Genomic DNA, 22808 nt, shown 5'->3' on the forward strand with positions numbered 1-22808 from the left:
CCCTTAATTCTCAACTGTTATTCCTGGTGCAATGCCCTAATTAAAAGGGAGCCTAGAATGCTTTAGGTTCACATAGTAACTGAGGTCCATCTGTGCACACAATAAGCTTACTGAATGCCACCTACAGAGCAGCAGTGCTCACACATGCATCCATCTAGCTGTGATGGAAATAACTGTTTGCAGAAACCCCCCAGCTGTTTGTATAGGTGGAAATTTGGGTGAAACAAGTGAGGAGCTTCCACACAGGCTGTTCTGGCTAGTGCCAGGGCAAGGGGAAGAAGTCCAGCTACTCCAGGTAGTGGTTTTGCTCAGCTCCTTTTGGACAGGGTCAGGGGCCCTAGAAGTAAGTGAAGTGGTAGTGATGTGGTTTTGTGTGCTGTTCTCATGGGAGACTCCTCAACATCCATCTCCTGCTGTAAGTTGTGCTTTAGGACATTAAGTGTGCAGTGCTGGGAAATCAGATACAGCAGGTGTTCTTTGCAAGTTTGTCATTGCTGCAATGGTGGCAGTGTTGCCCTAGACAGGAATGTAGGGGGGAGGGTGGTCATAATCACAAGGGTAGCCTGCAGTAGGTTAATGTCAAGAGCTGAATAGTCCAAGACAGCTGTGAGGGCTCTTTTTTTTACTACACTGACTTACTGTTCAGTTTGGGTTTTTTCTCCATATAGCAGTGATTTAGAAGTTCTTTCCCACCCTCCCAAAAACAATGAGGGGGATTAGGATGATGAATACAATAACACATGACAGAAGAGATGGTCACATTCTTTATTTTCATTTTAAGTCTTTAGCCATCAGTAAAGTGAATGGGCAGAAAACAACCAACTGAGCAGACAAACCCACCTTTGCTGGTTATTTCCAAATATAAATAACTGTGTGAGAACTGAAATTGAGCCAAAATAGAAAAAGGAAGCCGGGGAATTTAAAAGACAAAAGTAAGCCTAGCTGCACTCCCTTTTCATAGTGTCAGTGAAGAGGAAGTACCATAACAAAAAGGAAGCTATGGTTACATTTGATCAGACATTTATTCCAACAGTAGGCATGGAATTGCACTTTCATGAAAATGCCAAAGCTGAATCGAGTCCAGTGCACTGGGGCATTGTGCGCACTTAGCTTCATTTCTGCTGCAGCTCCTTCATTCTGTTCAGGGCACTGCCAGCCTGAAACCACTCGATCTGCGACTCATTGAAGGTGTGGTTCAGCATGATTGTTTCTTGGCTCCCATTGGGATGCTTGATGATGCATTTCAGAGGCTAAAGGAAGAAGACAGTTTTATTTTCCCTTCTCTTTCAAGGGAGAAGGTTATCTGAAGCTTCTCGCAGGAAAATTTCTACATGGTTTTAAAGGGCTGAAAAGGGAAAATTCCAGCCTCAGGGTGGATCTTAAAATAAAAGGTTGCAGTTCCTTCTAGGGAACACTTGTGCTTAAGTCAACAGGTCCAGGAATTCAGAGTACTGTACAAAGGTTTCTCTTCACTGTTCAGAACACCACTGATTCTGACCCGCCCTGTATGTCCCAGCCACTGTGTCTCACCAGGCTGGCAGGCTGCACTGCTCATCAGTGCCAGTGCTGCCTCACGAGCACACAGCTCACCACTGATCCCCATCAGTGGCATGTCCCTGCCCCCAAGTGCATGACAAGACACCCAGACAGTTACCTTTCCAGGTGCAAAGTCTTTCAACCCCACAATGCTCAGCTTATCCACAGGATGAATCTTGTTATAGTCTGCTGGATCAGCAAAAGTGAGAGGCAGTAGACCTTGCTTCTTCAGATTAGTTTCTGCGGAGAACAAACCACCAACCACACTTGTAACATCCCATTCCAGGGAAGCATGATTACCTTCTGCCTGCTCACACTACTATTCCAACAACGATTAGATTACTATCTTTGTAGCAAAATCAGCATATCCCTTGTTTGTGGCATATCCAACCAGGTATGTAACAGGAGTCCTGACAGGAGGGACCTTGCCATCTGTCAGCAGGGAGGGTTCATGCCTGGAAGTGTTGAGCCCTGGGCAAGGTATAAACACCACTTCCACTCAAACTGAACACATCCTGTTTACAAACACCATAGGGGAAGCCTGACTCACCGTGGATCCTGGCAAAGCTCTTGGTGATGATGACCCTTCCTCCCAAGTGACGTGGCTCCAATGCTGCATGCTCCCGGCTTGATCCCTCACCATAGTTTTCATCCCCAACAACTGCCCATTTGATACCCATTTTCTGTGACAAAAGACACAGATTTACATTTGTGCAGCCACTCAAGTGAGGAATTAGCAATAAATACCCACCCACACATCTAATTTCAGCACTTCACTGACATTGCTATGCTATGACACCTTCTCCCAGAAGACTCCCTTGGGTTCTGAGAAAGGAGAGAAATAAAGGAGTTTAGTGCTTCACAGTAGTTATGCACTGCCATCCTTGCTGACAAGGGCTGAGGAGGATTGCTCTTGGGATCCAGAGCAAATACTTTCCTTCCTTTTCCTGCCACCTCTCCTTCCATCATGCTATGCCAGACCAGTGTTGGCACAAGCCATGACCTCTGCTCTACTTCTGGAAGGGACATGGAAATTTTTAACTTCTCTCTACTGAAAGAGCCAATCGAAACAACTGCCAAGTTGTCCAGAGGGTAAAAGGACATTTCTTGAGATTTGAAGCCTAGTGTTAAAGAATAAATGGGATAAGACTATAATTTATTTAAACATTAGACTGGTCAGAGGTGAAGCATTCCAGAAGGCAAGATTTAGTTAGTCTATGACACCCATGCCTTGTAAGGTGCGCAAAGCCTAAAGGCGTTCTTCCTCTTTGGTATATGATCCCTGGTCCCCTCTGAGTCATGAGATCTTCCTCCCTCTTGCCCATAGCAGGTAGGGACAGAATCTCCTACAAGAACCGCAATCATAAGAGAAAAGTACCAAGAAAATGCCTCAATGCTGAATGAATTCACAGCTGCTGTTACTTGAGAGCAGGAGGGTGAGATCCTTCTATTTGGCACAGACTGCCCAAAGTGTAAACATCCTCTTAAAATAGACGTGTCAGGGGAAGCTCTCACCTTGTAGTAGCGGGCTGTGTCTGGGACTGGGCCAAACTCCTGGGTTAAGGCGTTGCGCACAGAGTTGGCTTTGCCGTTCTCGATGTTGATGGCGCCAATGAGCAGGTTGTTGGAGATGTTGTCCAGATGGCCACGGAATTTGAGCCACGGTCCGGCCGCAGAAATGTGATCAGTGGTGCATTTCCCTTTGACCTAAAGCATAGCAGAAGAGAAGAATGTCTCAGGAAGGACTAATGTACTTGACCCTTCCTCAACTCTTGTAACTGTGAAGCATTAACTGGGAGGAGTGGTCGATACTCCAGAGGGCTCTGCAGCCCTTCAGAAAGACCTCAACAGGTTAGAGAGGTGGGCAGAGAACTGTCTGAAGTTCAGCAAGGGCCGGTTCAGGGTCCTGCACCTGAGAAAGAGTAATTCCATGCACGACCTGCTGGGAAGCAGCTCTGCAGAGAAAGATCTGGGGGTCCTGGTGGACAACAGGCAGTCCATGAGCCAGCAGTGTGCCCATGTGGCCAAGAAAGCCAATGGCATTCTGGGGTGAATTAGGAAGAGCATTGCCAGCAGGTCAAGGCAAGTGATCGCGTCCCTCTAGTTAGCCCTCTGGAGTGCTGTGTCCAGTTCTGGGCTCCCCAGTACAAGAGAGACATGGAGCCCCTAGAGCAGGTCCAGGGGAGGGTGACAAAGGTGATCAAGGGACTGAACCATCTCCTGTTCAGAGACAAATGAGAGGGGACCTTTCATTTACAATATCTGTAAGTATCTGAAGGGAGGGAGTCAAGAGTGTGGAGACTGCTCAGTGGTGCCAAGCAATAGGACAAGAGGCAATGGAGCAGAAACTGAGGCACAGGAAGTTCCACCTGAACATGAGGAACAACTTCTTTACTGTGCAGTGACCACATTGGAACAGATTGCTAAGAAAGGCTGTGGAGTCTCCCTTACTGGAGATATTCAAGAACCATCTGGACACAACCCTGTGCCATATGCTCTGGGATGACCCTGCTTGAGCAGGGAGGTTGGACCAGATGACCCACTGTGGTCCCTTTCAAAAGAGATATGATGTGATCATCATATCTCTTTTTAAAGGCATAAACCCCAGAAAAGCACATCAGTTACAGAAACAAGGCACTCTAAAGCAGAACACAGTGGTCATTCTGCATGCATTGGGTAAGAACATCCCTTTTCCAAAGGGTAAATTGCAAAAAGCAAAAATTAGCTTAGCCATGACATCTCCTGCTGTGTTCTCACTTCCCTCAGCAGTAGGTTGTTCAGGTACAAAAAGCAATTAAGCCCTTCCTGCTACAGCCCATCCTCCCTGCTGGGGAGCTTCAACAAGATGCCAAGTGTTACCCTCTAAGTTTCCAAACTGCACATAAGCCTTCTCAGCTTATAAGAACAGAATTCCCAACCAGAGATAATGGCCTTCCAACTGGTAAGTTCTAAAGTGCTTATAAAGGAATTGCCTGTGTCAAAAACTTTTGCACAGCAGTATGGCCCTTGGGAGTACATCCAGCTCTGTCACTGAGAATCAGGAATGTTCCCAAAGGTCACTTCATAAGGGATTGCATTTCAGAACCTCTCACCATATCAACTGAAGTTTCCATCTGTAAACTCACCTCAGGCAGTGAGGAGAAACCCATGTCTCCATTGAAACACCAAATTGCAATGTTTAACAAGTGTGAAGTAATTTCTCTTTCTATAAAGTGGGAAGAGAACATGCATACTGATGGATGAGAAGTTCCCAATGACCTCATTTCAGACAAAATACATCTTAGAACAGTCAGTATTAGAGATGCTAATTAAAGAACCCATCCACCTTTTTGTTGTAGGTTGTAACTGGGACAAATTCTGCAGACTGCATGGTTTGGACAGGATCATATTACATGCTATAACAAGCATGCTTTTGCATGGTATTAGCAAAACCACTAGCCCAAAGGAGAAGAGTCAGTTATAACAGAAAGAAGTATCAGAAAGAAACACCTGGAAGAAAGGAAGAGCCCTTGCTTCCCTTTCTGTAACAACATGGTTGTAGGGGAGGGAATCAGGAATCTCAAAGGCACATCCAAAGCTTCTAGCAGTTGCTGTGCAAACCCCTGCTCAAGCAGACCTGTCATAGCTGATGCTCCCCCACTTTGTTCCTGACCTTGATGAGGATCAGCATGTCTTCTAGATCCTTGCCATCCCACTTATCAAAGGGCTCAAGGAGCTGGAGCCGCTGGCTGGTGGGGCTCACATCCACACGCTGCCCACTGCCATCCTTGGGAGGGTACTGGTAGGTGTCCTGGCCTGGGTCAAACTCCTTCCAAAGGAGAAAGGAAAATCATCAGCCTCAGCCATCCCACACAGCATGTGAAGAACAAGCCAATACAGCCAACTGCACCCATTCTGGCTCTACCATCATGTGTCAAGAAAAAGGTCACTGCCTGTAAGTTCCCTCAGTATAAATAAAACACTGCTAGTGTCAGGTCTTCCCTCCCTCTGCCCCCAGACAGAGTAGTTACCAGTTTGGGCAGCTCATCTGCATCAGGTGCCTCTAGTTTAAACTTCTTCCCATCTGCTCCTGTCAGGTAATCTGTCTCAGGGTTAAATTTTAGAGTGCCAGCAATGGACAGGGCTGTGACAATCTGAAAGAAAAAAAAAAAGGCAAATTTAAAGGCATATTCTACCTCCCATCACTTCACCTGGAAGTCCTACATCTAAGTCTCAAAGCCACCAGCCAAAAGCTACTAAACAAGGCACACTGGGCCTCTTCTGCAGGTGCCCTGAACTATTCCACAGCCGCCCCTCTGGCTGTTTCTTACCTCTGGAGAAGTCACAAATGCGTGAGTCTCTGGATTGGCATCATTGCGACCTGTGAAATTCCGGTTGTAGGATGTAACTATTGTATTTTTCTCTCCTTTCTTGATGTCCTTCCTGTAAAAGAAGCAAACATTCTCATCAGATCCAAATGGAATATTGCTTCTAGATGTCTCACTGCTAGAATCCCCCAGCTTGGTTTAGGCAGCAATCACTATCTTAGAAACAGGAGCTGGTGCCTATACATGTATTCCCCCCTTAAGCACAGACCCAAAATGAATGAATGCAAACCCAAGTCAAACACTGATTCTTGCAGTAGTTTTCACAGCCCGTGTTGTTCACTGTTGAACAATAATCAACTAAGCACATTGTCTTTGGATATCCCATGGTCAGCCATGATAAAGCAACATAAAAATGTGCCTCCCATCCCTTCTATTGGGAATTATTCTCCCTGCCACTCCAATGACTGAAGCTGGACCAATTCACTTCTCCTATTTTAAAAGGCCCATATAAACTTCAGTCCACCCTCTCATAGACAACAAATATTTCTCCCCATTCTTTGCCTTCTAGAAAAAGCCTCCAGAATGTGTGTCCACTCTGCAGCTTTATTCACCTAAAGGCTTAATATAAATCTGTAGTCCTCTTTGCCTCCTCCAGTACATACCAGACAGCTATGGCTAGCTGGTTTTTAAACATTTAATTACCAGTGTGTTGTATTTACAATCAAATCAGGCTTCACAGAGCATTCTGGAAGCTAAAAGACACAGAGCTGGAGTGAGGTCCATCTGCCATTTTACCTGTCCCACTGGCCGATGCATGGCCCACAAGCATTAGCAAGAACCAGCCCTCCAACTTCTCGCAGGATTTTTGCCTGGGGGCAGAAAACAACTTTGTTACCATAGAATGCCTGGAATGAGTTTCTGGGGTTGCTCTTTTGGGGGAAGAAGACACTAACAGGAAGCACTGAGCCCAAGAAAATTCCCTTCCTTGTTTCAGTTTTGAGCCACTTTTATAAACACATGGGGTTTGACCGCAGTAAGACTGTAAGTTAAGACTGGGGCAGAGCACAGGATGACTTGCCATGATGTTCCCATTCTCCATCTGCTTCAACTCGAGCAATCAATCTACTTACAGACATCTGACTGAAGTGCAGGGTCTGGTCTGATTAATATTCTATAGACTTCCTGTCCATGTAAGGACAGAACTGGCAACAATGCAGGCAAGTATGTGTGCCTGCTCAGTCTACTCAGCAAACAACTCAATGAAGGGGGCAGCTGGTAAGGAAAGGTATGACTTGAAAGGTAGGACTTGGTTAGAAGAGCCATTAAACATTGGCTGGACATATCCATATGTAAAGACTTGGTCCTCACACTATGACAGCATGTAAAATTTACTAAATAGTAAAGCTAATTAAAACAACATTTTTGCACAGAAAGTAGGTAACAGTTCCTCAACAGACACATTCCTTTTAAAGCCAGTATAAATTTTGCCATAAATTTGGTCTAAATTGAGAACCACCTTCCAACAAAAGACCTTGCTCTCTTTATATGTTGGGATAAAAGTAGATTGCAGCCTTTTGTCAGCCATGGCCATCTATCCCAGGAGCATGAGGTATCCCTTGCTATGCTTTTCTCTCCTCAGGGCCCCAGTTCCTGACAACTGCCTCAGCCTTGTTCAGTTCTAATCCTGTTTTTACATGCCCAGGTAGTAAAGATATCAGGTCAAAACACTGTCAAGATGATGGCAGGACCCACAGGCACAGTAGCACAAGACCAGCAACATCAGTAATTGCACCTCCAGCAACAAGTGAAGACAAAGTTCAGGAGGTTTGCATTAGTTAACTTGGCCCCCTGAGTACTGTCCTGAAGAATTTAACCCTTTCTGTTTAGAAGTGCAAAGAGCAGCCATACTCACATAACCATCCCTTTCAATGGTGGCACGGATCTGCTCTGAGCCTGGTGTGATGGTGAACTTGGATTTGCACTTCAATCCATGTGCAAGGGCCTGTTTTGCCACCGCTGCAGAGCGTCCCATGTCCTCATAGCTGGAGTTGGTGCAGCTGCCAATCAAGCCTGTGGTGTTTGACAGAAACAGGGGGTGGTTACTGCAGCCCTGGTACTTGGAAGATTCTCCCTGATCTGTCTCCCAGAACAAACAAGGGATAACCACCTTTATTGTTGATAAGGAAACTGAAAGGGTTCCAGGTACCAACACTGCCAAGCCTCCCAGTGATACAGTATGGTCATAAGCAGTGCCTTGTCCAGCTCTGGAGGTTGAACAGTCAGAACACACTACTCAGTCACTAGTCTAATCTGACTAGGTTACTGTTTTACAAGACCTCAGTGTCACCTACTTGCACTTTGGTTAAGCAAATAACCAAAGAGAGGTATTGTTCCACAAAGACAGAAAAAGCTTTAAATCAAGATGGCAAGAAATGGAGGAAAAAGAAAACATCTTCAGTATAGTATGAAGACCACACAAGGACATGCTGTACCATCCTGACAGCATTCTGGTGCTAAGCAGCAAAATAAAAATTCTCTCTCAGTTACAGCTACTGTAATTGTATCCTATTTGTAACACTTCCCACCGGGGACATGGCTTTACAATGTATTTCCAGTCTTTTCATTCCTTCCTCTGCTCCATGAGTAACAGTTGAGAAGTCAGCCCACAAACTACCATCCCAAAAGCAAGTACATCAATTTACAAGCCTGCTTTTTAGGACAGCAAGCACTAACTTTACTAGGTCCCAAGAGTTCAACAGCCAACTGCTGGGAGTGCTGACAATCATGCTCCAGACAACTCTCTGCAACAGGTAAATCCATACCACAGACTTTTAATAAAAACGATCTTCAATGGGTAACATTCCTGTCAATCCAAACATTCAAGCGTTTTAAAAATGGAAGAAACCTGGTGTACCTCTTGAGATGAAAATCCCTCCTACTGTCCTGGATCTCATCCTACACACTTGGCCCATGTGGTCACTACTTTTCCCCGAAAATATATATGGCCATGAACAGGTGACACTGCACCAAAGTCAAAGGACAAACAGAAGCAGTGAAAAAAACGGATCCCAAGCTATATGACCAACAGCTTATCCCAAGACAACAATGTTTATGCCACAAGTACAAAGGCAGAGGAAAGAGCAAATGCTACCCACCAACTCTGATATCAACAGGCCAGCCCTCCTTTTCTGCCACAGCACCAATATCTGACACAGGGTGCGCCAGGTCTGGTGTGAAAGGTCCATTGATATGCGGTTTCAGCTTTAAGAAACAGTGACAAAGTCAGAAATCACAGCAGCAAAGAATAACCCCAAAACACAGCAGCAAATCAATTCCTTTCACAGCTCTATCTGGTAGTTGTTTAACTAAGATTCTCCTACATGAAAACTGGAGCACAAGCTGTAGGTGAAGCAGACCTGAATGTATTTCACACATTCTAGCACAGCACCAGGGGTGTTGCATCAAACTCCCAGCCTGGTCTTCAGTCACACAAAGCAGAGTCACATCACAGCATTCAAAATGGCAAGAAGAAATGAAGCCTTACCTCACTGAGGTTGATTTCTATCACCTGGTCATAGTGACAACCAGAATCTGGTACCAAGTGTTGCTTGAATTCATCTGCTAGTGCAGCTATATCTGGAATAAGAAAGAAGGAAGATCTGAAAAGTGCAGCAAATATGAGGGAGAAAAAGAAGTCTAGAAAACTAAACACAGGGAGGTCAACTGTGTAATTCCCCAGCCACTTCATCTACAGACTCCCTGCTTGTAGCAGATGAACTACAGGACCACACAAGGTCAAAAATCTCATTAGACAACACCGTAGGAGAATACTGCTCCCAGAATACACCTTCACATAAAACCCATACTTTTACCCAGTTCAACCCCCAAATCCTCTTACCAGCTCTCCCAGTCTTGCCCAAGTATTTCTTCATGCGTTCATTGTAAGGGAAGACCGACGTGGTAGCTCCAATTTCAGCCCCCATATTGCAGATTGTTGCCATTCCTAGAGAAGTGGGAGAAGAGACCATGGGGTCAAATGAGAAAGTCCAAGGCCACTCAATTCTCCAAAAGTCAGTATATGCAAAAGACAGCAAAGCTAGGAGAAATCAGGGCATCAGCCACAGAAACCTAAAGCCAGAGCTGAAAGGACACTGACAACATAATGGCTGGGTCAGCCCCCTATGCTTCTGATCAATACAGTACCTGTGACAAGACTCTTGTGGAAGGAATGAGCCAAAAGTTACACTGATACATGCAGATACTGATATAACAAGGAACTCCTGTTTGTACCGAGCATCAAATAATTTACAGCAGTGAGCAGTCTCTGCTACCTTCAATGAGTGTCCTGTCCCTCCCTACCATCTCATTTGTTTTCACTGGAGGAGCCAGACATGTGTGAGAGATTTAATGGGCTGAATAAAATGCTTTCAGTGACAGAACATAGCACATCCCTTTCAAGGACACAGCAATGAAGCTGTAGAAGCTCCTGTTTTACATTTAACAAGCTAGAAGCAGATATAAAATTCCTCTGATTTCATAGAAGAAAAATCCAAAATTGCTCTCAGTTTGTAAACCAAGTATTCTAAGTTGTAGCCAAGTCATGCAAATTGATGGAAATCCAGCTTGAAGGCTGCACATCAAGCTAAAGGAAGGCATTTCTTGTAAGTTAGTCCTAACTAGCATATTACAGAGAACTACAATTTTTGCCAGTTCAAATTCAGCACCCAAGATCGACAATTAGCTAGTATAAACTAGCTAATTTTATTGTGTGTGTGATACAAACTGCCTTCTGGTCTCAGAACCTCTGCTCTTTGTTTAGCATCTGTCACACATATATTCCCATTAACCTGGTTCTTTTTTCTATTCACAGCCTATTTTAGGCTGAAATTAATACGTCATTCCTTTATTGCTGACATCTCCACCCTCTAAGTTTACACTGGAATACATCCACCCTTATTCTTATCCTCACACACCACCTTACAGGATTCTTCACAATTAACCTTTCCATGTTCTCAAAATCACAAGAAGATTTACTGGAGAGAGATCACTGAGAGGGAGTGCTATCTTGTTACACCACTCTTCCAGTTTGCCATGTACAAACTGCTGGGCCAGGCTAAGGGAAAACATTTGGTACTTCTTGTTTGGTTCCCTTCCCAGCCTCCACAGATAACTCAACACCCAGCTCCACCAACAATCCGCTCAGATAAGACATCTGTGTTGACTTACCTGTGCAGGAGATTGAATCCACACCCGGCCCATGGTATTCAATGATGGCGCCCGTTCCACCCTTGACAGTGAGGATGCCAGCCACTTTCAGGATCACATCTTTAGGAGAAGTCCAGCCTGAGAGCTTGCCAGTCAGCTTTACACCAATAACCTGAGCAACACCAATGAGGGAAAAAAAAATACTGGCATCACTTCCTGTCAGAAAGGTAACAGTCAGTGCTTGAAAATCAATGCTCCTTACACATCATGCATCTCACCCTTGGCATCAAAGCTTCATATTCCTTCTGTCCCTACCTTTGGGCATTTGAGCTCCCAAGGGATTCCTGCCATGACATCCACAGCATCAGCTCCACCCACACCAATGCAGATTCCGCCCAGGCCACCTCCGTTGGGGGTGTGCGAGTCTGTGCCGATCAACAGAACCCCGGGGTAGGAGTAGTTCTCCAGAATGATCTGAAAATAAAAATTGATTGTTTGCTTGCTTGTTTTGTGGGAAAGAAGGGGGAAGACAGCAGAAAGAAAACAAAAACAAGAGTTTAGATCAGTTTGTATTTGCAGATTTCAATAGCAAGAAAATAACTGAATTTGGGCTGGATTGGAAATTTTGATCTCTTTTGTTTCAAACTCCTTGTGGAAGACATAATGACAAAACAAGGTACCAAGTCTCAGCCCCAGGATCCTTGCTCATCGCAGGATAATAGAAAAATTAGAAAACAATCTCCTCTTTTTCCTTCCAGTTTAGGCTTTTGCTAAGGTGCCACCTTTGTTAAGCCTCAAGAGTCTGTTCCATAATCTCCATACCCTTGTTAACAGCTGAGCAAGTCAGTTCACTTATCCAATGCACTTATCCTTCCATAGCCTTTGTGCTCCATAGCAGTAGAATACCAACAGGCTCCTCCAATCCATGCTGCCAGCAAAAACTCAATTACATAGAGGAACTTCTCACCAAGACACTGCCCTTCCCTTACTGATGCTACCAGTTCCATGAAAGACTTTTCAACTATTAACAAAACCACAAAACCATTCTCAATGAAAAAATGAGATTTCTGTGGTAGCAACACTGTAGAGAACTCAAGCTGATGAACTTCTCACTGCATATGTGCCACACCAACACTAGGAACAGTCTTTCTGGGAAGCACAGAACTCACAGCACATGCATCACAGAACAGCTTGAACAGAACTAAGGCAGTCCTTTACCAAAAAGACCAAGGCTTTGCTTTCAGAACTTTCAGCTTTACATTCTTGTAGCCACATCAACATATTTGTGTGACAAGAGTCACTCTCAAGGCCTCACTTTGGCACAGTTGTACCTGAAGCTATACAACAGGATCAGTTGCCTCTAGCCAGAGAAAGTCAGCCACAAGAATACTGGTAACCTCAGCACAGAGCTATGTTGCCACATGACAGATGTTACGAGTGGCTTTGGAACACAAATGACCCGAGGTGTTCCCATAACCTTTTGAAGAGTTCATCCATTGCGTCACATTAAGTGAAGGTAACCTTAGTAACTCATTTTGTAGCTAGGAAAACATAGCAGAGAGCTCTTGACTGCACCTGGTCACAAGTTCCCTGCTGACAGGAGGCTTACCAGTCATCCATTCTCCTCTCCTCTCCTTTTGCTTCATGCTGCTCTTCAACTTTTGCTGCCTGAGACTCAGAGGAACAATGAAAAATGACTACTGGACCCTCAAAGCAAACCAACCGCAAGCAAGTTAGGGACATCCTGACAGAGGTGTTTGCTTTAAGAAAACAAAAAGCCTCATCAAGTGGTAAATTATTTTGGGCCTGTCATATTCTTTTTTAGATCCAAGTGTAATAACAAGAGAATCTCAGACTTGGAAACTGTTTTGCATTTTATTCAAATTCACCTAGCAACTCCTTATGTGTTGCCACTCCTGAGTACTTGAAGTACACTGCTCTGTTGTGTCCTCATATACTCTTCTGGGTTTTATAGAACTAAATGCATACATAATAATCCTAAAAAAGTATGTTCCCAAGGCTGCTTTCCTTACCACCAAATGCAATTCACATTAACCCTATGTAGCCAGGGTTCATGGCCTCACCTTACAGTCTCAATTGTACTAGGAGGAGACAGCCCACAAGCAGTTAAGGTATTTCAAGCTTCTGTAATTCACATGGCATGCTGTTGGCACTACCTAATGATACATCAGGTTACAGTTTGACCAAAATAACCTTTAAAAAAAACACTGTGGTCAAGATAACTGAGAGAGCAAGTCAGAAACCTCGCCTGCCTCAAGCAAAGCAAGTTGTTTCCCTAAACCAGTGTAATTCTCCAAAGATTTGCACTTGAGCTCTCTCTCCACCCTAAGATGAAAGACCCACTTATGTTCAAAGACTGCAAACACACACACACTTTACCTGGTGAATGATTCCTGACCCTGGTTTCCAGAATCCCACTCCATACTTGGCACCAGCCGTTGACAGAAAGTTGTACACCTCCTGGTTTATGTCCTATTCACATCGGGAAGCACAGAGCATTAGTACCACATTTTGTTCTTCCATACAGCAAAAGTTTGTTCAAACACATTCCTTTCTTTCACATGCCTGCCTGTAGTTTGCTTCCCAGTTTTGGAGCAGCTGGAAGGAGTTGCACATAATTTTTAAAGCCAACAGGTTAAGATTAAGACTGTTTGACAGACAGCTGTAACAGACCATTTAATTGCATCCCACTTGTAGCTCTACCAGAAGTTTTTTAGTTTCTAATTTTAAACAGCATAATTTAAGGAAAACCTTGCCAATAAGACATTTAAAAATGCTGTGCTCACTTTCCCTATCCTCAGGGGGTTGTTTTAACCTGTTTCCCTCACTCATTCTAGCCCCTCCTTCCTTCTCTACTGGGTGTTCTTTTTCCTATACAGATGCTTTGGAGACATTTCAAATCCCTTAGATAAATATTCTGGCTTTAATTTTACAGATTAAGAAATGGAACTGGAAGTGTTCACTGCCAGGGGAGTTGGTGAGTGTCATTTGTCATTCTAGCAAGTCCCCTCTTTAAGACTCACACAATGCTGTCTTTCTTGCTGCACTGTCACCATTGTTGGTGGAGGTCACACCGTGAAAATTGCTTGTGAGAAAAACCATGGTTGCCAAGGAAGTATGACACTATTATATCCTAACAGTTCTTGGCAGAAGAGTGCTGGAGTAGATAAGATAAGCACTAGAAGGAGAGAATTTCTTAAGGACTGTTCTCATGCAGCTAGGCTTCAGAATAAAGGGAAAGGGGAAACGAGATAATTGAAGAATTGTCTCAGCACACATTTGCTGAAGTTTCCCAAGAGGCCGCAGCAGCTCTTTAAGCCTTGTTTTCCACTGGGAGTTGGGTCACTCCACTCTGTTTGTGCATCCCTCCCCCAGTAAACCCAAACCACCCTCTGGCCTGCCAGCATTCATTGTGTGCCAGCTGGCAGCAGCAGAAGCCAGTCAGAAGAAGGCAGGACCTTTACTTGCTTTGCTCAGAGTGGATGGCAAAGAAGGGACTCAGCTCAATTCAGGGCTGCAGCAAATATAATTGCACTATGGAGAATAACTGCAGGAATAGGGGAAAGGGGAAAACAGGAGGTGAACAGGAGAAAAGAAACTGTCTGATTTAGTTAAGTCTCAAACTGTTAATTGCACAACTTAGGACTGAGACAAGCAGAGCAAGAACTCCCCAAATAACTCCTGAGTGGTGCAAGTTGCTTTATTGTGGCCCACTGAAGAAAGCCAAAAGCAGATACTTCAACACCACAAGTGCTGTGTGAGAATAGATATGAACTAAAATCTTAAAATGCAGCTGACTCCTGTTTACTGTTGGTAAATTCTGGTATCAACATTCCAGGTGCAATTCCTCCTGGGTCTGACACTGGACTTTGGCTAAGCCCACTTGGAGTAACAAGATTTCCTTGGCAGATGCATTGTAGTATGTTGGTCAGAGATAAATGTGTCTACAGATTAAAGAAGCTCATTTGGGGAGGAATAAGCAGTAAAACAGTTGAGTAGAAAATTTTAAAATGGCACTGTATCAGCACTTTGAACTTCCCACATAACAACACTTTGAAATTCCCACATAAAACCCAAATTCCTCCATACTTTTACACACTTTTATACTATATTCATGAGCCATGAAAGCTGCATGTGATTCAGTTATTGCTCTTCAGATAATCAGTAGCAAATGGTTTGGGAAAGTAACTACTTGCCTCCCCCTCACAGTGGAGGACCAGTGCAATGCAGGCATATGTGCATTAGGTTTTTCATACTGCAACACAGAGTAATTTGACTTCCTTTTTTTCCATAGGAAATTATTTTTTCTCTTCTTTAGCTGAAATATCTTCTCTAGAATACACATGATCTAGGCTTCCATCACTAAAAACTTAAGACTAGCTCTTCCCACATTCATGGTCCTTTAAACCATGTAATGGATGAATCTGAGGTGAAAAACTCCCAAAAATCCATTTAGTCTGCATCTGACCTACAGAGCTGACCACCACAGGCACTCTGTTACCATATCTGATTCCTGGCTGTCCTTATGGGAAAAAAATTTAAAATAAGCTCATCCTTCAACTGGAAGGACATTTTCAAACAGACAGAAGTTCCGCCTCTGCAATAGTGACCTTGGCTCTCTGAAGATCCTTTTCACCGCCTGCCTGGGCCTCGATGAGGTGATCACAGTGGATGGTGGAAGGCACAGCCACCTTTGGCAGCCCGCTGCTGATGAACTGGAGCATTGCCATCTGCGCTGTGGCGTCCTGCATGGCCACGCGGTCGGGCCGTAAGCGCAGATAGGTCTTGCCGCGCTCGATCTCCTGCTTTGCTGGGTCATCCAGGTGTCCATACACAATCTTCTCAGACAAGGTCAGGGGGCGGTCAAGCCTGGGGAGAACAATTTTAGTATCTGCATCTTGTGTACTTCAACATTTGCCATTTTAAGTATGTAACAGAATGCTTCTCTCTATTGCTCAGACTGTTAAGACCTATTAGCACAGAGAAACCTCCATGCTCTTCTTACAGCACTAAAATATCAACTGGCACATGGTTAAACAAGGGTTCAGTTCATAAAGTTCAAAAACATATAAATTGATGTCATTTTATGCTTTCTTTTCTAATCTTCCTATACTGTAAAAGAAACGTTGCCTGCTCACTTCAAGACAGCAAATGTAGAGGTGAGACAGAGGTCAGACTCAATTCACAAATATCAGATCCCACAGCAAATACAACTAAGTGGAGCTTCGTGACCTCAGACCTTTCATTCTGCAACTGTATCAGTTGAGGAATCTATTTATGTATGTAGCAAGATCTTCTGAGAAGTAACTAAATCAACACAACAACTTGAAATGAGAACTACCACATTTAACAAAGGACACAAAGACTGAAGGACAAGTCATACAAACCATTGCCACAGTAAGTGGAGCAGGAATGACAAATTAGCAGGCACACAAGCCTCTATCAGCAGATTAAGGTCACTATGTTTACATAGGCTATGAATTCCTAGCCCTTTGTTCCATGCCTAACACCTAGAGCAGAACACAGCACAAAGAAGCATTAGCCTGTAACAACCCTGACCCACGCGCTGCTGCCCCAGAAAGAAGCAAAGGGCCAATGTAAAGACTCCTCAACGAGGGTATTAAACAAAGAGGATGGAGCCCTTTCTAGCACCTCCTCTGCCCTGGCCTGCTTCTCTGCACGCTGCAGTGCTTCATCACATCCTTCAACCCTTCCCACAGTGCCCCACCACTATAAGGAGACACTACAACTCATGCTTCACTATATTTACAGCTGCCACAGTTCGGTGCTGCTTTTCCTGGTAAACATTCCTTGTGCCAGGGCCCCACAACAATTTTTTCTTCCTCTCCTGTCACTGCAGAGCTCAATTCAATGCCCTGACCCCTCCCTTCTTCCCTTCTCCACTCTTACCTCTTACGGACAATGTTGATGTTCTTCTCTAGTTTTTCATAGTTGATGTATTCATTAGGTTCAAAGTGGCTCATGGCCACCTTGGCCCGCTGGCACAGGACAGGAGCAACATGGTAGCGTCGTACCCCACTGTTCAAGGCATGCTGAAAAAAAGGAGAGTATTCAAACTGGAGCCCTGCAGAGTGAATTTCTGTAACATAGCAATTAAAAATGTTTTTCAGTTTTTGTTACTGGGATTTTACAGACTGAGGAACACAAAGGCACCCAAATATATTTCATCATACAATACTCCATATTATCTTAAACAGTCCAAATACCCAGAGATGCTTAAGTACCCAGAGAACAGGTAGCATTTACTAAATTATTCCACCTTTTTCTTTGTTGCACCAGAAGCCTTAGGCTTTCAAATGAAAAATGTGCTTTCAGGCAATGATGAGCCAATTCTCAAGAAAGCACCAGTCTGCCATGCTCCTGACACATGAGGGTCATGGTGAAGAACCAATGCTGTTTCTAAAGCAAACTATCTCTAGGTTTGTATTTGCTTCCTGGCATTGAGCTGACATTGAAATTGACATTAGCAGGAGATACAGCGCCAGTCTGACTGGACACGCCCCTGTTCCAGCACCACATACTAAGTTTCCTGGGCAGGATCCCTCCATACTGCTACAAAACATATTAAATGTCTACAAGGAGACTTTGGTGTACAGGCCTGGTCTACAATGTAACACAGAGCAGAAGCAAGATGTGGAAAAAACTCACCAGCTCCACCAGCCTGGCTGGTGCTTTTTCCTCACTCTCACAAAGGCACCTTTTGCCTCTGAAAAACTTTGCACTTACCCTACAGGTGAGTTAGCTGCATGACAGGTGAACTATACTGTGAGCTGAATGCATCAGCAGAAAGTGCCAGGGAAAAAAAAAACCCAAATTTACTTGGCAGCCTCCAGAGTGAGACAGTTTCCTGGAACACAGGAGAAGGGCAGGCTATGGTGAGGCACCTTTACAGCACCTGACCTGAAAGAGACGGGTCAGTGCCCAGGGCTAAAAGCTCTCACGCAGCTTTGAAAACTGAGTCAGACAGCAGCCTCCAGAAAAACTTCCAAGGATTTGGCACACACATTTCTTACATGGTTTCAAAGTCTCACTCATCAGCATCAGAAGTTTGGAAACAGACTGAAGAAAAGAGTTCAGAACTCTTCCTCCTCCAGTATTATACCGTAATCTCAATCCCGCTTTTTCTATTCATCCGCTATTTCAGGGTTATGAAGTTTTGATAAGTACAGGTTAATAAATGTAGCAGTGTTACACTAAACACCCCTTTTGCATGTGTGATTGTAAATATTCCTTGTTCAGAACACAATCATTGTACCTACCACTGGGGTTATTTTTACCACTGTCAAAAAAAGCCTAGTTAATTCTTTAAACCTGTTCAAGCATTTTAATGTTTCCCTGTGAATATTTTTTCCAACTTTCTTGTTACCAGCATTGAAAAGACTGCCTGAAATAATCACAATCAGAGACATACAATCAGAGACATCACCAATTTTTATCAAAACCTCTTGTTTTATTGTCCTTTTGATAACATTTTTTAGTATCTTTTGCAATAAAAATTTGGGGAAAGCTAGGCAAGATCACACTACTCAGCACACTAGCAAGAAGGGTGCAGTTTGCATTTTTACCAAGCTATCCTCAGCCATTATAGAGAGAGCTTTTGTAGAAGCAGGAAAGACTTACAGCAGCTGTTCACCACCATTCTGAAAGAGTATCTGAGGGAAGTGAGCCTGGTGGTACAAAGAGGGCACTGCTCCTCCATGAGTGCATGGGAAGCCCAGTCATCAAATTTCACTGTGCTGCACTTTAATCCTAGAACTTCCAGAACTTATCACAGGTGTCAGACTTAGACCTTTCCTTCTTCCACCAGCAAAAAAAAAAAACAAAACCCTAGAACAACCACCCACACCAATACAAACACCACCCGGCTTCTCATTGTTTAACATACAAACTAGGCAAAGCTGCTCCTTACCTAGTAGCCACATAACTTTTATGTTTGCTTTGTTTTAGCCTTTTTTTTTTTTTACCTCACAAGATATTCAGTCTTGTGAAAGTCTCCAACTGCTGGAGTGGCTGGAAAAAAAAACCACTGAGCTATTTAATCACTGTTCATGGAAAAACAATCTCTTTCCCAGGCCAGGAAATGTATTGTGGTTTAATGCAATAATTTCTTCTTAATTCATCATAGAGAAGAACAGATATGCAAATAAAAGTAATAGCACAGGCTTCATAGCATCTTAGTCTTGCCTGGGACCAAAGCTGATTAAAATAGAAATCTGAAGCAGGGCACTCCAAAAAGAGGTACAACAAAACTTTTCAAACAAAATTCAGGTAAAATCTTTTCTGTTTGAACATACATGTCTATGGGTCTTTTCACTTCATGAAATGGCACAAGGAAATGTAACATTTTTTCTAATACTATGTCAGTGTTCAGCTGGTAATCAAGATCAGCAATACAAAGTAGTTGAATCCTGCTGACCACAGTTTCAGACCATCAAAAGCAGGAAGAGTGTTTAAGGTGAAGGATTCTGTCTGGACCTGGAGAAGTCTGGAAAAGTAAAGGTCAGTAATGGCCAACATGACCCAGGGAAAATAACTGCCTAAACCAATCAGCTTCAGCAGACTAGACAAGCATTTTTCTCTACATAAGAATTTTAAAAGGCACCTATTTAAAAAGTGCCATCTTCATTTTACCAGGATATAAACCTAATCCTGTATTTCTGCTGGGAATTCATTTGATTCAATATGGTTCTGCTCACGTTGGCACCCAGAAAGTCTAAGGCTCCACCACCACCATGAAGCAACAAGTATAAACTGCCTGGTTCAAAATCTGATCTCTCCTCACAAAGAATCTACACCATATCACTCATCACACCTGTCTCTTGTCCCTGACTGTTCTTCTCCTGCTGCATCCTCAGAAACAAGGTGGGAGAACTGCAAGATGAAGGAAAAGTCACAAGCCTGACAGTTCCCAGTTTGATTCCCTCTCACTCTTCTCTGAGAAGGAATGTACTGGTGCTTTGTGGGGGCTTCCATGGTGTTTTTTTAGTCAGCAGTGAGAAGTGCCTCGAGCCCAAGAGCCAAGGGAAATAGGCAATCTATAAATTTATAACTTTTCCCTTTTATCCAGGAACTGCTTATTTCCAGGCTGGCCAAACAGCTGCCCAGTGACCTCCTCTCACCTGGCACTGAATCTCTTATTCCAGTTTGCAGTGTCCAGTAAAAGGAATGGCAATAATCATTACAGGGCTCCTAAGCCTATTAGTGTTTCATGAGGTGAAAAGCTTCCTTTAAAGACAGAAGAAAGCAAATCTAATAATTGGGTCATTATTTCTGAAATCTCTGTAAGGAAGCTAACACTGCTCTTTACAAATTTTAAGGTAGCTATCATGCATTTAGCTCACTACAGTGAATGTTCCAGATGCAAGGGGAGTCTGAATTCAGAAAATATCTTGCATTTTGGCAGCAGGTAAGGCAGAATGAGCCCAGTGAGCAAAAGCTCATGTTCAAAAAAGTAGCAACTGTTATGTGCACTTCTATCTGGGAAATCTGTCCTAGAAATCCCAGCTGAAACCCAAAATACCATCTTTCCTCATTTTCCCTGATCTAAGAACCGGCCAAGTTTCCAACATTCACCATGATTCAGCCTAAAGAAAAAAAAAAACAAAAAAGGCAGCGTGGCATAATCAAATTGTAAATGCAGGCTCATTTTCTAGACCCACCTCAAAAGAGCAACCACAATTATGGTTCTGAAGATCAGTTTAGCCCTGATGCACAAAGCTGCCCACGCATAATTTTGGTACTTACCCACAATGCCTTCAATAAACCTGATATTTCAGGCAGTTTGGAGCTTTACAGTCCTCCCTCTCAGTCAATGTGGCTTGAAAAATGGAATGCTACTAAAGGCATTATTTCAGGTAGGCAGAAAAGAGATCTTGACCCTTTGAGGCTATTAGAACTTTAAATAGGACAGTCAGTCCAAATCAGGTTAATTCCAATTTATTTCCCTCAGAGGCAAGCTTTCTCTGCAGCTCCAGCTCCAAAACAGCTCCAGGATGGGAGGCAAACAGAACCAATAGCAGCAATGTGTGCCATGCTCAATGCTGGCACTATCACAGTGATGAACAAGATGATGCTCATAGTCATTAATCTCTAGGCTGCTACACAGGGGCAAAAATCCCCTGGCTCCTAAAAACATCACCTAGAGGCATGTGTGATTAGCATCACAGATTTAGTCCTTCACAGGGGGGAAAAAAATATGCATCCCTTGCCTGATAATAGACAACAACCTCCTGGAATGCTAAATTCCCCATATCGACTGTGCCAGCACAGCCTTTGTTTTGCATCATACAATATTCATTTTAGCAAATTATTGCTTGTTCTCATGCAGTGTCACAGCATAAAACAAGAACCAATTCATTACCCTAATAAAAGGTTTGCCTTCATTTTATTAGTAGTCATTTCTGTTCAAAGTACAAACTATAAACTATTTAATAAGTAAGAACAAGTATGCCAACCTAACTGAAATTGTGCTATTCTGTAACTTTCATTTAAATTTAAAAGCTACTACACTTTTCTAAAGCATCTACCTCTGAAGTAGGATAGTAATTACCAAACTGGAATTAAGATTCACAGAATACTTTTAGAATACTAAAAGCCAACCAAATTCTTACTTCAGTTCCCTAAGCAAGGGGAACACATTGGCCAAGGTCACAAGTGGCAAACTGAGAACTTACACTGCCTGCCTTTATCACAAGGGAGCAAAGGCTTCCTTATCCCTTAGCAGCCCTAAACAGAAAATTGCACCTGGTATTTGCCTTATAGGCCTTAAAAGATATGAAAACTTTATTACTGAGGAGACACTAAACATAACCAAGTCTTAAGGAAGGCAATCTCTGTGACAAGATCATATTACTGGTGAAGGTGAGTTTTAGAGGTCATGACAGACAAGACTACCAGAGTCTTTACCATGGCCCCGGGAAAAAAGGTAATTTATGTGTCTGACCCGCCTGCTTCTTCAGCCGTCCTAGTTCCCCACACAGAGAGACTGGGACCTTTGTCACCCAGAGGCCTCTGTTTGTACTAAAAGGAGGATTTTGGAAGCAAAGCAGCCAAACGACAGCTCACTCACACAACAAGGAGTCACCTTGTGCTGCCGCATGCCCGTAAGGGGAAGTAATAAAAGACGAGGGAAAGAAAAACGCCTACCCCGGGGAAAGACCTTTTATTTCACCGTTCGGGCCCGCGCCCTCGGGCTCTGTGCCCCGTTAGGCCCGGGGCTCTGACAGCGGTTCCAGCCCACCGCAGCGGGGCCCGGGCACACGGGGGAGGCGGCGGCGCCAGGCCGCGCCCCCGCCGCCCCGTTCACCTTGCACTCACCTTGACGGCCGGCCGGGTCCGGTGGCGGGAGACGTCCTGCCCTAGGGACCGAGCAGCGGCCACGCCGCCGCCGCCAAAGCCGCGGCCGCCTCACCATCGCCATGGAAACAGGGCGTGGGGCCGCAGCGGGGACACGCTGACCTACACGCGGAGGCGGGGACGGCCCGACCCCGAGGCTGCGGGCGAGCGGCCGCCCTCGCGGCCGCCCAGCGGGCAGCGATCCCGTCCCTGCCGCAATTCCCGCCGCCCGTCCCGCCCGCTGCCCGCCCCGCCCGCCGCCGCCGCTCACCCTCAGCCGAGCCGCCAGCACGCAGTACGGCGCCATTTTGTTCACTGACAAAGATGGAGTCGCGCCGCGATGGCGTCACGCGGCCCCTTTGACATCTCCGGCGCGCGCGCAGG

At 44.4% G+C, this 22808-nt stretch overlaps 1 protein-coding gene across 2 annotated transcripts; it reads right to left on the bottom strand.

Moving 5' to 3' along the window:
- Nucleotides 1-751: 751 nt before the first annotated feature.
- Nucleotides 752-22792, bottom strand: ACO2 (aconitase 2). 2 transcript variants are annotated; one of them, XM_054271806.1, is made up of 18 exons: nucleotides 22696-22792; nucleotides 16980-17122; nucleotides 15680-15938; nucleotides 13449-13541; nucleotides 11364-11522; nucleotides 11070-11220; nucleotides 9742-9846; nucleotides 9388-9479; nucleotides 8999-9104; nucleotides 7756-7913; nucleotides 6639-6712; nucleotides 5847-5958; nucleotides 5547-5669; nucleotides 5189-5344; nucleotides 3052-3243; nucleotides 2087-2219; nucleotides 1655-1776; nucleotides 752-1250 (listed from the first exon to the last, which is right to left on the bottom strand). In XM_054271806.1, exons 1-18 carry the CDS (start codon nucleotides 22729-22731, stop codon nucleotides 1113-1115), a joined length of 2352 nt encoding a protein of 783 aa, XP_054127781.1. In that variant the 5' UTR covers nucleotides 22732-22792; the 3' UTR covers nucleotides 752-1112. The 2 variants fall into 2 exon arrangements, with proteins under 2 accessions (XP_054127781.1, XP_054127790.1); XM_054271815.1 differs by lacking the exon at nucleotides 22696-22792 and adding an exon at nucleotides 22407-22422.
- Between the last annotated feature and the right edge of the window lie 16 nt (nucleotides 22793-22808).

This window comes from Melozone crissalis, unplaced genomic scaffold, assembly GCF_028551555.1.
Source record: "Melozone crissalis strain CALT ecotype California unplaced genomic scaffold, PUWL_Pcris_2 ptg000004l_1, whole genome shotgun sequence".
NCBI classification, from domain to species: Eukaryota; Metazoa; Chordata; class Aves; order Passeriformes; family Passerellidae; genus Melozone; species Melozone crissalis.